Source organism: Herpailurus yagouaroundi, unplaced genomic scaffold, assembly GCF_014898765.1.
Source record: "Herpailurus yagouaroundi ecotype Mexico unplaced genomic scaffold, PumYag 166, whole genome shotgun sequence".
Taxonomy (NCBI): Eukaryota; Metazoa; Chordata; class Mammalia; order Carnivora; family Felidae; genus Herpailurus; species Herpailurus yagouaroundi.
The window spans coordinates 8,508,705-8,526,886 of NW_024412407.1; the positions used below are offsets into that span (position 1 = coordinate 8,508,705).

Sequence of the window (18,182 nt, forward strand, 5' to 3'; positions counted from 1 at the left end):
TAATATATTGTGAACTAATTTCAGAGTCTGAGTTAGAGACATTACTGAGATTCTTCATAGATAGATAGTAAGTGATTAAGAAACAATACATTTTAGGCTTACAGTGTATTATGTTGACTTAGTTCAGGCCAAGTAGATTATGGTTACTGGTACCTTGAAGATGCATTATAAACCCCATTGTTATGAACTGTGAAGTAAAAATGTATTGTCATAGGAATCATGCTATATTTTTGAGTTAGTAGTTTTTCAGTGTGTAAAAATGAGATGAGATGAATCTCAAAAATATTTTTAGCGTAGTTGTTTGATGTCCCTATAAGCACATTGGAATTAATTGCTTATTACATAGTTGGGGTTTTTAGAGTTCTGTGTTTTACTTACATTTTCATTAATAGTGTAGAAAGGAGAAGGTAACTGTATACTGACTCTGTGACCTAGTTCTGGAAGGAGGAAAAAAGATTTGTTATACCAGTTGAATTCATAGTATACTTGGAAACAGCTCTAATTAGGTTAAAGCCTAAACTGTTCTTGGCAAGAAGGGACTAAGGAGAGGTACAAATGTATTTTGGGAAAAATATATTGAGTTTAATTTAATTATTTAATATAATTATAAATCTCCATGTATTTGTAAGGGGCATTGACTAATGAAATAGGAAGGCATATTTTTCTCTGCCACCAAATTAAAGATTTAATGTACCTTGGTTTGCTTTGTGATTAAATATTTTAAAACTAGACATTTTGCTTCCAGTAGAGAAGCAACATTATGAGATGGGTAGAAGGTTTCAATTCAGTGCTTTTATAAGATTGTATTTAGTGATCACATAATTGTAAGGTTCAGCAGCATAGTCTGAGTATGTGCTTTTCTCTGTGAAATTAGAATGTATCAAATAGACCTGATTCTTTATCCTTATACTCTACATGCATCTTTAACACAGTCATGGTGTTTATCATGGTGTAAACGCTCCAGTTTTCTTTAGGGTATATATCTAGAAGTGGAACTACTAGTAGGTTGTGGACTGTACATATATTCAACTCCACTAGACAGTCCTAAACTTACCTGTTTTTAACTCTTGTTGAATGTTTTTAAGTTGAAAATACTTGATAACATGCAGTGTTGCAATCAACACTTTTCTTACATGTAATATTTTCTTTCTTTTGTGTTACTGCTTTGGATAGAAACATTTTGCTGAAGCCAAATTGCATTTTATTTATTTATTTATTTATTTATTTATTTATAGTTTGTTTATTTGTGAGAGACAAAGTGTGAGTGGGGGAGGGGCAGAGAGAGAGGGAGACACAGAATCCAAAGCAGGCTCCAGGCTCTGAGCTGTCTGCACAGAGCCTGACAGAGGGCCACCCAGGCGCCTGGAAATTGCTTTTATTTTACTTTTTTAAATGTTTATTATTTTGAGAGAAAGAGCATGTGCATGGGGGAGGGGCAGAGAGAGAGGGAGAGAAAATCCAAAGCAGGCTCCAGGCTCAGCGTGGAGCCCAGTGTGGGGCTCAAAACCAGCACCATGAGATCATGACCTGAGCTGAAATCAAGAGTTGGTTGCTTAACCGACTGAGCCACTCAGGTGCCCCAAAGCCAATTTGCTTTTAGAAGAAAGTAGGGGGAGGAGTGCCTGGGTGGTTCAGTCAGGTAGGCATATCCGACTCTTGGTTTCAGCTCAGGTCATAATCTTGAGGTTCCTGGGTTGAAGCCCTGAGTCAGGCTCTGTGTTGACAGCGAGGAGCCTGCTTGAATTATCTGTCTCTCTCTCTCTCTGCCCCTAGCCTGTTCAAATGCTCTCTCTCTCAAAATAAATAAACTTAAAAAAAAAAAGTAGGGAGAGGTGGCAGGGTAGTTGTGGTATTGTTTAAACAAAAGTGATTTACCTTGGAAGCAGAGAATAACCAGAGAATGTTCTGAATTATTTCATTGTCCCTAATTGGGATAGCAGCCATCATTAAACTGAGCAGTAACAAGAGCACAATCCAATAAATTATTCATTATAAATAATAAATGAATATTGGTTAACAAAATCACTTAGGCTTTGAATTAAATTTTCTGTTTGAATCTTTTACTGGTATGATAAAAATTGGATGTATTTTGAAGTATATATGTACTTTGACAAATAGAATCAGTTCTCAGATTCACTGGTGTTTTGTTTTGTTTTTTTCATGGCCATTATTTGTTAAGCTCTCGCCTCTCGTTTTCCTTAGCTACCTTCTGTTTTTGAGGAGATGCATGCAGTTTACTTTGGACTTCATGATTAGGATATGTATATCTGTATTCAGATTCTTGTAACCAGCCAGGCCCTATACAAAGGCTTTTAAAATACTCTTTCATTAAATTACCATGTCAGTGTTTATTTGATATTCAAGGCAAGGATTCTGAACTCTAATTTTTTGCTAAATACTTCAAGGGATAGCCAGAAATGAAAGTAATTTAAAAAAATTGATCCGTTGTGTAAAATTTTACCAATGTTCCTTTTTAGTAAAAAGGTAGAAATCAAAGTGAGTTTTATAGTTAAAAATCTACATAATAAGAAAACGGTGCAAACTGTATTGAGAATCATCTTCCTAGCTTATGTGTCTTTTAGAAATTGAGCTGAGCTAGCTGAAATTTGTACTTCAGGTTCATTGAGATATGATTCAGAATGGATATCAGGAACCAAAAAGAGGGACTCATTTATTTACTTTCACCTTAATATTTTAGGCATTGAAGAAATTCTCCTCTGTAATTAACTGAAGGTAGTGTAGTGTATTTATTTCAGACACCCTCCTGAAATTTTTCATGCTCCTAAAATACCTATATCCAAAGTCAAATGTAGCTTTAATCTTTTCATGCTCTAAAATTTTGGCTCTGTGGTTATTTAATACAAAAGCCACGTAAGGACTTTAAAGTGATCAAGTAACTGAGCTTAGTCTGTAGGTATTTTACATAGTTCACCTTACTCAGGGCAGAAAGATTGAGGATAATGGAACCTGTGGTGGCCTTCATGGCCCATAACAGTTTCCTGCCCTTGGGGACACTACAATAAGTTGAAATTAAGCATGTCCACTATGACCATGTTTAATTTCCAGGAATTCTATTGGTTTGTAAAATAATAATGATAATGATGTAGAAATAGAATATTGAACTAAACAGTAATTGACACTTGAGGGAAGTTGAAATTTTTATTAGTTTAAAGCATTAGTATTAGAGCTGAGAAATCTGAAACTAAACAAGACCTTTGAAGTGATAAAATATGTATAGAGCAATGCATTAAAGTTAAGCAGCCACTCAAAAAGTTATTTTATCTAAATTATCTACCTATATTTTACTTATTATATATATATATATATATCTTACCTGTGTTATACCAATACAGTCTAAGCATATTGACAGTTTTTACTTTGCAGAAGTTTAACCTTGATCCTCTGAGTTTGCACATTTTAAAGTAGATAATTAGAAAGGTGAAGGCTAGAGAAGAAGTCTACACACGACTGTAGTAGTGACAGCTGATCATAACTGTGATTTTCTATAGACAGTAAGATACCTTTTCCACACACACACTGGTTGAGAAAATAGGATTTATTATTTGGTGGATTGCCGAGAAGTTAAAATTTTTGGCCCTAAAACAGTTAAAGTTTAAGGCCTTGGAAGCATTTCATGTTTGAAGTATTTAAGAGTTATTATTATTCTGTTCAAAGGGACACACAATATATGTGATTAGGAGGTTCTGATTACCCACTGGGTTTTTTTTTTTATCTGTAAAGTAATATAAAATATTTCCCTTATCTTGTAAATATTTTTTTAATGTGATTAACTTTCCTGCTATAAGCAGATTATCCTTGTTCAACTTATTTATCCCAGTCCTGCATTTCATATCAAATGCTGACAGCTTCAGTTTGAGAAAGTAAGGTTAATGAAACCAAAATTGGACAACTGGCAAAGGTATGTTTTCTTTTGTGAGGCTAGAAATGAAGAGAGTCTTACTGCGATGAGTACAGTTCTTGAAGAAGTCAGACGACAGTATTCAGTGCAGTCGGGTGAGGAATATATTTTTGAATTAATAATACATACCAAAAAATCAGAATATGAACAGTTAGTTGACTTATATCCTGACTACTGATGTGTTTTATATACAGATGTTCTTTTATGCAGTGAGGAGAAATTTACACATTGTGGTAATTAGAATACTTTTAAATAACATAATCAGCAAAGCTTTAATTGTCTGGATTTCTTCAGTTTCTCCTGGAATTTTAATTTTTCTCTATTCCTAAACCTATGTTATGTAGTTCTCTGTGAACAAGAATTTAAACATCTGTGGAAGAATACTGTTAGTCCTTATCTTTTAAAATTTGTAAAGCATTGTCAAATACATTATTTCATTCAATTCTTACAACTCGTGCAATTGGTGATTCAGGACTGTCTACCTTCATACTTAAAGTGGATAAGAGAGGTTGCTAGTTCTGAGCCCTCCAGAACTTGGAATGTGACTAATTATTCCAAATCCCCTATGGTTTTCACCTTGTGGATTAATCCTTTGGTAAAAACCTTTGATAGAGCAAAGACTATTTTTTACATTTGAACACATTTTTTAATGTGAACACTCATTATCTAAAGTGAACACTCATTATCTAAAGCATAAATGTAATACATTTTCATTTAATACTGTTTTTACCAGTTGGGTAAATTAATGTGTATTTTTGTATAGCCTAGCTTTAAATGTTAGAATTTGAAAATGATTTATACGGGTAGTTTATGGAATTTTCTGTTTTATTTTTCTAGAAAAAGAAAGTATTAACTATTACATGTAAAAAGAAGAATTAAAAGTTATTCTTTTTTTTTTTTCAACGTTTATTTATTTTTGGGACAGAGAGAGACAGAGCATGAACGGGGGAGGGGCAGAGAGAGAGGGAGACACAGAATCGGAAACAGGCTCTAGGCTCTGAGCCATCAGCCCAGAGCCTGACGCGGGGCTCGAACTCACGGACCGCGAGATGGTGACCTGGCTGAAGTCGGACGCTTAACCGACTGCGCCACCCAGGCGCCCCTAAAAGTTATTCTTACCCAACTGTTGTGTCTTGTGAAGGGGTTCCTTTTGAGTAGTTAGATCAAATGCTTTCTTGGTGTTAATTTTGTCACCGACAGTCATTTGTCCTTTAGGAATACATTCCTGAGAGTTGTTAAAAAAAACCTACAGTTTTACTAATTATGGATTGACAAGGATGTATTGAAAGAAGTGGTTAATTTTGATAGGGAACATGTAGTCTGACTACAGGTGAGCACTTTCTTTGGAGGTCCAGGCTAGGTATATTGGCACCATCAACAAGAAAAATAAGTTCTTGTAAACAGATTTAAAATAAGCCTCTAATGTTATGCATTCCTAAATCATCTTTATTTGCTTTTGAACTGTAGTTTTATATAACATGCTCTATTTGTTAGAAGGAAAGATAGATTTTCTAGAGATTCCCATGAACAGACAAACCTACTTAATAAGCATAGGTACTGAGATTTAGTCTTTAAGCACTTATCTTTAACACTTGCTTCTCTCTCTTTAGGAGGGGCTATCTGTAGGCAGCCTTTGTGATTGAGGATAGAGCAGCAACAGGAAGCAAGAAATATTAGAAATCAAGAATCCTGAATTCCAAATAAGGAAGGTTTCCTGTTCTTACATTTAAATATGGGTTTGTCTGAGCTGGGAATTTACAACGCTTCAGAATACTAGGGTATGTTTTACTGAAATCATTAGGAAGATTTTTTTTTCCTAGCAAAATTGCCTACTTAACTGATACAGCCTTAGTACAGAGCATTCACAATAAAATGTATGCTCTGTTTTTTAATACACATTACGGTGTAAAGCAGTGATCATATTCTATTAATTTTGTAGCTGTATCACAAAATTGAATGGTGATTGAATTACTTTATGAAACTAAATTAGATACTTACAAAGTGTTGAAATGAGAGTCATATTGGTTTAAATAGGTGATTAATTGAAGACTAATTTTTATTGTATATAAGAATAAAAATGGCAAACAATCATGGGGTTTTTATTTTGGTTGTATATAAGGAAAACAAAATTTGGGATAATTTTCTCAAAACTAAAGTCACATTTTTTAAGCACGATTAAGTATATTCAAAATTTTCTACTTTAGTTTAAATGTGTATTTTTAAAAACCTACAACTTAAAAACAAAATTAGTTATGTTAGTAACAAACTATGAAAACTAAATAAAGTATCTGACATTTTCTGAATGGATATCTGCTGGATTATAAGCGTGAAATACCTTGGGACTGCCTTAAAAGTAAGACAGTATAAACCATTTTCAAAAACCTGTTTGTAAATTTTATTTACAAAAATTAACAAAAATTTACAAAAATTAATGTGTAATTTTATTAATACCTGCCAATGATGGTGTCTTTGAACTTTGCCATGTTAAGGTAGCCTTGTACTTTTATTATAGTACACATTAACAAAAAAATTAAAGATCCTCTTAATTTTTATTTTTATTTATTTATTTTTTTCAACGTTTATTTATTTTTGGGACAGAGAGAGACAGAGCATGAACGGGGGAGGGGCAGAGAGAGAGGGAGACACAGAATCGGAAACAGGCTCCAGGCTCTGAGCCATCAGCCCAGAGCCCGACTCGGGGCTCGAACTCACGGACCGCGAGATCGTGACCTGGCTGAAGTCGGATGCTTAACCGACTGCGCCACCCAGGCGCCCCAAAGATCCTCTTAATTTTTAAAAATATGTTTTGATTTCTTTTTCATTCTTCTTTAGTCTTAATTTATTGAAGTATTCAATGAAGACTTGAGGATAACTGAATTTCTTTTCTGTTTCCCCTCTGAAATGTTTTGTTAAACTCTTCTAAGGTCAGAAAGGTATACCATCATTTCTCAACAGCCATTGCAAATGTACTTTGTCTACTATAGGTAGCTTGTTTTCTGACATGTGCTTTCCTTAACTGAGGAGGATAACTTGGTTTTCAGCATTTTTTCCGATGGCCGAGCCTGAGCCAAAGAAAACCTACTTACTTATTTTCTAGTAGCAACTAGATTTAGAAACTTTAAGTATATACAGATTGTGATAATATAGATCAGTGGTTTTCCAACTACTTTTTTCTGTTTTCTTTCATTTTGTAATAGCAGTAGAACCCTTTCTTCAGATGAAACCTGAAACAAATCTGTGGCAGTTATGCTTAAGGAAAAAAGAACAAAAACAAAATCTTACTCAGAATCCCATTATTTGAAACAGATCAAAATGGAATGGCTCAGGTTGAAACTGTTTGAACACTAAAGGCAAGAGTGCCACTTACTGATGTCATCCGAGAAAATTTAATAAGAAAATAAGATTATGCAATTTCAGAGTTTTTGAACGATTGGGTGCATCTGATATAGAGTAAATTTCTTGAACACAGTGGCTTTCTTTAGATATTCGTGTTACAAATTGAAATAGATATAGTAAAATGAAACATTTTAATTTCCATGTATGCCATGAACTTTGCAAACCCAACAGAAAATCATTAAGAACTCCTGTCTCTCACATGCATGTATAATAATACATCATATTGTATTATCATTTTTGTTAATAAACCAATCTTTTGTTGTTGTTGTTCAGTGAAGTTAGTTGATATTTAGAACACTTTACCCAATGCTTCATGTATGCCATACACTTCTAAACTAATTCCGTTGATTGCCTTAAGAACTTCAGAGATAAGTTCTGTTATCCCCATTTTCACAAATGAGGTAACTGAGATACATAGAGTCTGTGTAACTTGCTTAAGGTTATACATTAGGGCAAGATTTGAAAGTAGACAGCAATCCAGAGCTTCTGTACATCTTTCTTAATAATTTTTTTTTTAAACATTGAAGGAAGCAAAAAAAAATGAAGGAAGCATTGTTTTATCTTTTTATGAATGTTTATCTAAGTTTACCTTTGAAATAGAAATAAGTATACTCTGAAACTTTGGTTATTTATAAGAAGTATGTGAAAGATTTTACTTTTAAATATTCTTTTTAATTATAAATATATTAATACAAATTCTAGTTTAAGAAATTTCATACAGTAAATGCTAATGTAAACATTCACATTGTCAAATTCTTTGAACTAGAATTGCTATTTGCAGTGCAGTTTTAAAAAAGATATGGACAGCTTTATGTCACTACTTGTTGCAAAGCTTCTTAAGGTTGTTTTCTGTAGGGAAAGTAATAGCATCCTAAATCCATGGTACTTGGAACTAAGATGAGCTGGCTTCTACCAGTCTGAACCGATTTAATTTAGTAAGGTCACATTTCCTAATTCAGATGTGGTAAAGCATTTTTTCAAGGCCTACTTACTTAACAGGAAAATAAAAATTACTTTTTAGCATAGTAGTAAAGTAACTCAATTTATATTTTGGCTGCTCTCAAAGTGATTCACAGACTTTGTGAAAATGTATTCTATGACTAGAGGCGACATTTGTCTGATCTATCTGAACTTGTATAAGCATATCTTGATATCTTCCAAGGTCCAGAAAGGCAAAAATCACAACATTTTTCACTAGGGAACATAAGATAATTTGTCAAAATTCCATTACTATCTTGTGGTCTTTTAAAGTATTGCTAATTACATTGTTAAAATCCTGTTTTACTTTTGTAATCATGTGTATTAATGTCACCTTTTGGTATTTTCATATTGTAGAGAATCTTCCCTCCTGCCCTAGTGGACAATATACTCCATTTTAAATTATTTAAATAAGATTTTTTTTTTTTAATATTTAAGGTAATCTTTACACCCAACGTGGGGCTCAAACTTATGAGCGTGAGATCAAAAGTTGCATGTTCTACTGACTGAGCCAGCCAGATGGCCCTTAAATTATTTAAATAATATAAACCTATACAAATATTTAAATAGTATTAACAGAGAAACACTTAATAGTTGATACACATTAATTTTGAAAGTACAGGAAAATAGTATTTTTATCAAAATAAAGTTCATTTAGAATCAGAGTGATCAAAAGACAATTTTCCTTAATCTATAAAGAATGCCTACATTTCTATTTGAAGAAGACCAGCAACCTAATAACAAGGTTAGGCAAAGGGCGTGAATAAACAATTTAAAGAAAAGGAATTTTGAAAAGCCCTTAAAAATAGGAAAATATGCTCAATCTTACTTATAAAAAAGGAAATGTAAATTGAAACTGTTACAGCATATCGTGCTATTAAGAATGGGGCCACTCAGAAATAGTAATATAAACCAATGTAAGGTACATAATTAAGAGAAAAACAAAATTCAGTTTAGCTGTATATTAAGAAGGTACACCGTATATGTATATATGCATTGATATCTCCTAAAGGATAGTATAAGGAATGACTTGCTGGTGCAACTGTCTATTCAAAATAATTGATTTGGAGAGAAATTAATTAAGTCATAAAAAATTAAAATCTGTAAGGGACCTGCCCAAGGCATTCCTTCTACCTCTGACTTAGAATTGCCCAAGTATTTTCTTTAGATCTCAGAGCTGTTGATTTCAGTCTAGTTCTCCTTTCAAATTGCCAGTAGTTCTCAACTGGGCAAGCAGGTCTTTGTAGGTATTATCTTGATAACAGAGATTTTATCTCTTGTTGATCTTTGTATTTATTGCGCTTAACCTAGCGTAGGGTAGGAGCACAGTAAACATTTGAATGAATTGAACAAGTTTAAGGTATTTATTACTGTGACATGATACAAGTGGAAAGTATTTTATCTTTATCTTTGAAAGAAGAAAAAATTATTTTTCTATTTCCTTTATTCTAGTGGAAAGCTTAATGTGTTATAGTTTAATGTTGATCTAAGAAAGGTTTATAAAGTTATAATTTGTTAATCATTTTTCAGATACTGGCTTCATGTCCTGTTGATCGAAAACCATTTCAAGCAGTGTTTAAATTGAGTGCATTGGAAGGTTGTGTTAAGGTAAAGCTTATATTTTACTTTGCAACATGAACCATATAAACTTAGTTGAGATGATTTTGCTTTAATAGATTTTCAGTTTGAGTATATTTATGAATTGTTCAACTTTAGGTTTAATCTGTGATTATTATTTCTCTTCAGCATGTAAAGCCTAGGCTTTACTACAAGGACAAAAATTGTGAACCTTTGTTTTCTTTGTCCTCCTTAAAGAGGTCAAATCCATGGTGGTCACCTTATGATTTTCCACAATTTTAGATGGTTTAAAAGAAGTTTCACATTTAGTGTTAATTGCAAGATATTTAAGGACTTTTGTATGTCAGAAACATTTACTGATTAATTGGATTGTGCTTTGAATACTTTTTTCATTGAAAAGGGGTTTGAAATGGAATATTAGATTCAAAAACCAAGCACACAAAAACTTAAATTCAAAATACCCACAAATTGTTTTTCATGAAAAACATCACAGTTTGGAAGAGTAAGCCAATAAAACTAAAAATGGTGTCTTTGCTTTTAAATGCTGCTGCTTAAAGGAAAGTGAGTGATTAGAGAAGGATAAGGGGGTTTGTAGGGATCCTGAGAGACTTCTCATAGTTTCCAGGTTGGCATGGGCAGATGACTTTATTCTTTTATGAAGTACAATTTTATTGTAATGCTTAATCCTAATCACTTTCATGAAATTCACATATACATACCTTGTTGATGTTATTTATGATTATGAACCATGATTATGATTTGTATTTAGATTTATTTTTGGCTTATAAATAAAAGAAGTAAAAAGAAATAGGAACATATTCCTGAGTCAGTGAGTAAAAGGTGAAAAGAAAAGGAGAGTGAGTAAACTGTATGAGAAAAAGATTTCTTGAGGTATCACTAACAAGTCAGGAATGGTGTACAGCTGAAATTACTTTAAGAATTAAGAATTCTTGGGAGTATCTGGCTGGTTCAGTCAGTACAGCATGTGACTCCATCTCTGGGTTGTGAGTTCAGGCCCCACGTTGTGGGTACAGTTTATTTAAAAAAAAAAAAAAAAGAAGAAGAAGAAGAACAAGACGAAGAAGAAGAATTCTTACTATATATAAATGTGATGTTGTTGATGGGGGAAAAAACTGTTCTCAAATAGCACTATAAGTCCATAATAGCTTGGAAGCAACATACAGCTATTTAAACATATAAATACCTCAGTGTAGATATTTATAATTTGTTTTGATATATTCTTACCAGATGTGTCTCATTGACATAAGGAACAAATGAGACTGCAATTCAAATAAAACAACATATGTAAAAAATGATTTTGCTTGTTGTAATTCTATTTAATTCTATTAAATTAATTTATATAAATTAGTATGTCTTAGAGAAAAGATACAACATTGTATAAATGTGTAATATTATGATCAAATTTAAAGCATGGCTTCTCTGAAAGACAGATTCTCTATTTTTCCAGACTATGTATATTATGTTGCTGAATATGTATTGTCATGAACTAACTTCCAAAGATATTTTCCTATAAAATTTTGTTTTGTTGCTTCATGTGAAATACTGTTTTGTTGCTCGGAATAGAAATTTATGTTTTATTTAATATGGTTTATATTTTACTTAAATTAAAAGTTTGGTGTAGTGTTAGCCTAATTTGGTTAGACTTAAAAAATATTTATTATGGCATGATATTACCTACATACTCTTAAATATTTTCCTTTGACCTTTACTTCTGAATCTTCACTTTATTATCTTTATCCCTTTCCAACTAAACTTGAAGGAGATAGCAGTACTTGGTTCCCTCTTCACAATTGCTTTTCACCTCCCATTGAACATTCACCCCTATTGTTTTATTTTCCTAAAGCTCTCCTCACTAAGGTTCAGAATAATTTTTTGTTTTCTGCATGTGGTGCTCTTGACTGCCCTTTATTTTCTTTGGTCTATTATAGGATATCCTTTTATGAATGTTTGTATGTATGCTTGCTTGTTTTACTTATCTGCTCTTTCACAATCTTCTTTCCTATCTCTGTGCCTTTTTAGAAATAATTTCTTAAATTTTAAATGCCTTTCAATTTTCTAGGGATACTTTTTAAGTCTTCTCGAGTACTCCAGTAGCTTTAAACTCTTACCTATGTTTGTATGGCTTCTAAAATTCTATCACTAGCGGAGACCTCTTTCCTTAGAACCAGATTTATGGTTTTGTTTGTTTTTTTTTTAATTTTTTTTTTCAACGTTTATTTATTTTTGGGACAGAGAGAGACAGAGCATGAACGGGGGAGGGGCAGAGAGAGAGGGAGACACAGAATCGGAAACAGGCTCCAGGCTCTGAGCCATCAGCCCAGAGCCTGATGCGGGGCTGGAACTCACGGACCGTGAGATCGTGACCTGGCTGAAGTCGGACGCTTAACCGACTGCGCCACCCAGGCGCCCCAGATTTATGCTTTTAACTACTTGTGGTCATCCCTATTTAGAATCCAGAATTCATCTGGGAGTTTTCCATTTTTTTCTCTCTCCATCATCTTTGCCTAGTCCTCCTGCGTACTATCTTAAATTTGTTTCTTCTTCATTCCTCTTTTGTTACTTCTTTGTAGGCTCTTATGCTGTCATCCATACTGGTTCTGCCAATAGAAATATACTACAAGCCACTCTGTAAAATTTTTAGTAGCCACTTTAATTTAAAAGAGTAAAAAGATAACAGGTAAAAAATAATTTTACGATATATTTTATTTAACATATGTAATATGAGTACATATAGTATTTTCAAAGGATTATTATTGAGAGATTTTACCTATTTTTGTTGTTGTTCTATGTCTTTGAAATCCAGTGTATATTTTATACTTAAGGTACAATTTCATTTCAAACAAGCCACATTGCAGGGCTCAGTAGCCACATGCGGCTAACAACTATTGTCTCAGACAGTATAGATCTACACAATTATAAGAACTTTCTTCTGGTTTCCTGGCCTTTATTGTCTCTCCTTAACTGGTTCATTCTCCACATCACTGGCAAAGCTTATCCTAAAAATCAAGTTTGATCATCTTATTCACTTGCTTTAATAACTCCATTTATTTCCTGGTTCCCATGGAATTGTTTTCTTATTTGAGGGTCTTTACAGTGTGGTCCTAATATATTACATCAACTTTATATCCTGCTGATATTTTCTTCCCTGTCTGTATTGGCTTCTCACTGTTCTTCCAATCAGAATATTTTTTCCTTAGATAAATTCCTACTTGTTAAGACCAACTCATAAATTACCTGCTCATTTAAGTCTTCTCTGTTATCCTCAAATAGAGTTAATTTCTTAGTCCTACATGTATAAATAGATCTGCGCTCATGAGCACTTTATCTGTTTACATGCCTCTCACTATTTTGTTTCCCCAGAGCTTAGCACACTTACTACTAGCCTTATGGTTTAGCATGCTTGTGAATGAATAAGCATGTGTGTTTGGGCTACCTTTTCATTCAGACAATTTTTGTTTCTTTAATTTTTTTATCCTTTCAAAGGAGAGTTGGTATGTGATCATTTGTGATGCTGGATTATCAACTCTAAATACATGATTTTGCTTTTCTTCTAGGTTCAAGTAAAAAGACAGTTGAGAGAAACAAAAGACAAGAAAAATGAAAGCTCTTTTAAGAAACCACTCTTCTATCGTGAAAATTCTAAAAGCTGTATGAGGTTAGTGATGAACTGTAGAAGTGGAGTCCAAATGTGTAGAACCATAAGATAGCTAATAAGAAAAGTGCTGGGGCGCCTGGGTGGCTCATTTGGTTGAGGGTCCCACTCTTGATTTCGGCTCATGATCCCAGGATCATGGGATTGAGCCCCTCGTCGGGCTCCGTGCTGAGTATGGAGCCTCCTTGAGATCTCTCTCTCTCCCTCTCCCTCTGTCCCTCTCCCCCACTTGCACTTTCTCTCTCTCTAAAAAAAAATAAATAAAATTAGAAAAAAAAAGTGCTTTATTTTTTTTTAACAATGTGGAGTTTAAATGTATTTAATTCTTTTAAAGCACATACTTGGTAATTTTAAAAAAGACTAGTTGAAATCTTGAGAGTAGAAATTGAATTGTATCTTTGATGAATTGTTTTGTTTTAGTTTTTTTTCTGTAATCTGTTCAGATATTTTTGTGAAATAAAAATGTTATAGCAGTGTAAGTTAAAGCTTACTCATTTTTTGTATATGACAAACCAGGAATGAATAAGCACTGTTGCACTGACCGCACATTTTGAGTAGCACTGCTCTAGTATTTATGGACAAAAAGTAGGAAGTAACTAATAATATAGCACATTTCTTCATGAGACAGTTACAATTGAAGCTGCTTATTATCTTTTTGATTTTACTTCTTTGTATTGTAGCAAGTGTAGCAGGCACTTGGTGCCTACCATAACAACCATTTGTGTTTTAAAAAATGTTTTAACATGTTTGGATTTATTTCTTTAAGTACTGTTTTTAAAACATAATTGCCTAGAAATATAGTGCTTATTAGTACTTGAGTTTAATAGGTATTTAACATATTTTTTGGAGTAAATTGAGTTAATAGTACACTGGAAATTAATTTATTATTAATACTTATATTCTAATACATTTAAAATTTAAGCCCATTTTGATCTGACATATATTCAGAGCTGTCCAGAATTGTATTCTTAAGAAATATATATTGTAAAATACCTAACTAAATCTGATTCATTAGTACATTTAATCAGAATATTAATTTCTTAACAGAGTATATTTATTTAGTTACTAAAACAGTTGACGGTAATTCTTAAGGTTTATTAAATCATGCCACAATTTATAATCCTGCAACTCTTCAGCTCTTTTTGGAAGTTAATGGACTTCTTTGAGAATCTAAAGAAGGCTATAGACACCTTCTACCAGAAAAACATGTCATAAAACCTACGTTTGTATATGATTTTAAGGGATTTATGGGACACCCATTCCGAGAGCCCAACCATAAATCCAAGTTAGTAACTGCATTACAGAAATTTTATTAAGATTTTCTTTTAACTGTATGAGTCAGTTTTTGAGTTTTGCATTTATTTTGAAATAGAAGATAGTAGCACACTTTCCTCAGGCACACTGAAGAACTTCTGCAGCTTCATTCTTGATACATTATCACTAGCTATGACTGTCACGGACATGCATTTTTGTGCTTTCTCTGAATTACCCTACCTGAGAGTATAGTGGTCATCACTGTACATCCTGTAACAGAGTCATATCGTGGGTCTAACACAGCTGAGGTAGTCCGTATGTTTGACTGCTTTTTCTCAGGGATTTGTGGTAGTGGGATGGTATACAGAAATAATAATTGGGTTTTATCCACCAAGTCATCCCCTTCATGATTCCTCCCAAGGTGGAAAGCCTATCAACTGTTGAATATAGTACATTCATTTTGGACTCTGTGGATGTTTTTAGCATCTCATTCAGTCTTATATTTCCTGCATGTAACCTAGTCTTTACAGCACTTAGATATCCATTCATTGTTGCCCCTCCCTTCTAAAGCAGTAAAAAACCCTGACACCCCCCTCCCCCTTTCCCGATACTTCTATTAGTTCCAGGGGAAGAGATTGGGATTTTTTTTGTTTCTTGGTAATGAACCTCCATTGTAAGTCATAGGAATGGGAGTGGCCGCTAGTCATGCTTTCTTTGCTAGAATTTAAAACCTCGTGCATAATTTCATTTTGGTTGACGGTGAATTGTAAATAAATGAGCAGAGTGACAATTTTCTTTTAGTTATTTCACCTCTTTATTGATGTTTGCAGGAAAAAAGTCATAAAAGAAGATCTATTATGTGCAAAACTTTATGATTTGAAGATAACACACAGTAAGTGACTTTTTTTTTTTATTTGTGTTTCCTACCTTTTTTTGTTTCTTACTTTACTATTTGTGTTAAAGTTCTTACTTTTGGTTTGGAAAATAGTCATCCCTAGAAGCCACTGAGCTCTGTACATTGTGTCAGTCCTATGTAAACTGTTTTCTTCCTGGAGTGGTTTTTGCTGTTCTCTGTCCCAACCCTTTTTATGCTCTGCTTGGAGGGAGGGAAGAGATTGTGATTGAGTACATGTGTATACGCATGTGTATGTGTGTTTGTGTTAGAAAAGGAAGAGAAGAGTGTCTTCTAATTAGTTGGTGGTTAGCAGCGTGCACATGGTCTTACCCCAGTCATTAGTGCAAAAGTCCTTAGGGGAGATGAGATAAAATACCTTGCCGGCCAGAAACTGTAAGTAGCAGCCTTACAGTTGCTGGGAGGTCTGTGACAGTGAGTAGTTCACAGTTTCCAGAAGTTGTGGTTTGGCCTCTAGCTACACTTCTAATTTGAAACTTTGTTTGGAAACAAAGCACCTCTTACATATTTATCTACAGGAGCAGTTAAATGTTACTGTCTTTTGTTCTTGTGTAGTACATGGTTCTCTCATACAGGAAAGCTTTGCAGTAGGGCCTGAGAAAAATGGTATGGTAGTGCTTTGTGACTCCTCCTCAGTACTGAGGCTGTTCAGAAGAACAACTTACTGAGCTGTTTGTAAACAAGTGGTGAGCATTTATTTTGCAGGTTAGGGTACAGTGAATTTTTATTTATAGATAGAAGTAATGAATTCATTGTTCTTAAATGATAACTCATTTTTTATACATTTATGAAGTTTGGATGTTGTTCCTTTCTCTGATTGGAATTAACACGACCTCTCAGGTTTATAGATCCTCACATTTCCTGCCTCTGAATTTACTATTAACATGAATTGCACTACAAGGACTTCCATGGTCAGATAGCATTTTTCTTTTGTTAAAAACCTTAGATATCAAAACTTTGTTTTTCTGTCATTGCTATATATTAGCATCCTTTTTTATGGATAGTCTTTGCTCAGTCACTCTAGGAACTGATATAAAATTTACTGCTGAGGAAGATTAAATGATGTTATAGATTTTCTCGCTATAATGTGGCATGCTTTCACTATAGTAATCTTAATTTTAAGACTGTTGTAATTTCCTGTAGCATATATCTTCTGCCTGGACTTACTTTTAGGGAGAAGACTATTTCTGCCAGAAGATCTAACACTGTCCAAGGCCTCTAACCTAGTGCTGTGCCTACTTAAGATGCCTGAATTATTTGTTTGATTTAGGATAGTCAGAAATCTTCATTGTAGTTTATGAGTAGGTACTACAGAAGTACTGATACACAGTTAATTATGAGGAAATGTCTTACAGGACTAAGAGATTAAGTTAATGTGAAGGTAGAGTTAATGGCAAGTTATACAAATTAAATACGTCTTTATTTTACCTAGTTACACTGAACAGGAGCCATTGTGTCTTAAGGGTACTTTAAATTTCTTTTTGTAAAAAAACTTGAGAAAACCTTGTCCCTTTACCTGGGACTGCTTAATTTTAGAAGCAGGAATGTGAATTTATGCCTGAAGTTATTTATCTTTATCTTATATACTACTCAAACTAATGAATAGAGCATAAGAGGCTATGAAATTTTTTTATCTAGATTATAAATTATTAGTATAACATTAGTAAAAGTCTAGCAGGCAGGCCTCGTAGAGAATTTTATTGGAAGTTGGGCCTCTTGGGTTTTGTACTGGTTTTTCCATTAAATCATCTGTGACTCTAGGAAAATTATGTAAACTGTTTAATTTAGTTTCTTCATTTAAGGAAGATAGTGTTGCCTCACTGAAGATACTGAGGAAGGTCAGCTAACCTACCTTTTGGCAGATTTGTTAAGGAAATGTCACTTTTCATTCTTCACTAATGCTAGATAACTGAGTTGTCATATTTTTTAAATTTTGAACTCTTTCATCTACTTTGTTCTTAGAATGAACATTAATCTTTGGTTTGGGCTAATATTTTATAATTGATGTAGTTTATAAAAAGTATACCCTTTTCAGGCATTTCTTAATGGAGTACTCCTTTAAGTATATGCTAAATCCATTTAATTATGGCTTTATTAACTTTGGAATCAATTAATCAAATTGTAATTGGGTCCCTGCCAAGTACTGGGCTCTAAGCTAAGAACCTTTTTTATACTAGTTTCTATTGTAGAAAAAGATGTTTTCATGAAACATCTTTTGAGATTAGTATTTCATGAAACATGTTTTAGGATATGCTGAATTCAAACAAGACAAGCTTCCAACTAAGCATACCAGATTGATAAGCATAGCACCTGTTTAATTCTCTAATCCTTTCCAAAACCCTACCAAATTGAGAACAAAGGAATGAAAAATTTAAAGCCACAAGACAAAGAACTGGAGAGAAGAGACAGCAGATAAAAGATGTTCACAGGTCTTGAAAGTGATTGTGTGAGGTGAATGGTAAATTGTCTTA

At 33.3% G+C, this 18,182-nt stretch overlaps 1 protein-coding gene across 4 annotated transcripts in view; it reads left to right on the plus strand.

Annotated features, from left to right (window-relative positions):
- Window positions 1–18,182, plus strand: part of SCAF11 (SR-related CTD associated factor 11) — a 71,893-nt gene that overhangs the window by 32,265 nt on the left and 21,446 nt on the right. For all 4 annotated transcript variants that reach the window (XM_040488359.1, XM_040488361.1, XM_040488360.1 and 1 more), the window contains exons 5-7: window positions 9,824–9,901; window positions 13,447–13,547; window positions 15,629–15,690. In XM_040488359.1, coding sequence (XP_040344293.1) covers window positions 9,824–9,901; window positions 13,447–13,547; window positions 15,629–15,690 — 241 coding nt within the window. The remainder of the gene's footprint in view (window positions 1–9,823; window positions 9,902–13,446; window positions 13,548–15,628; window positions 15,691–18,182) is intronic.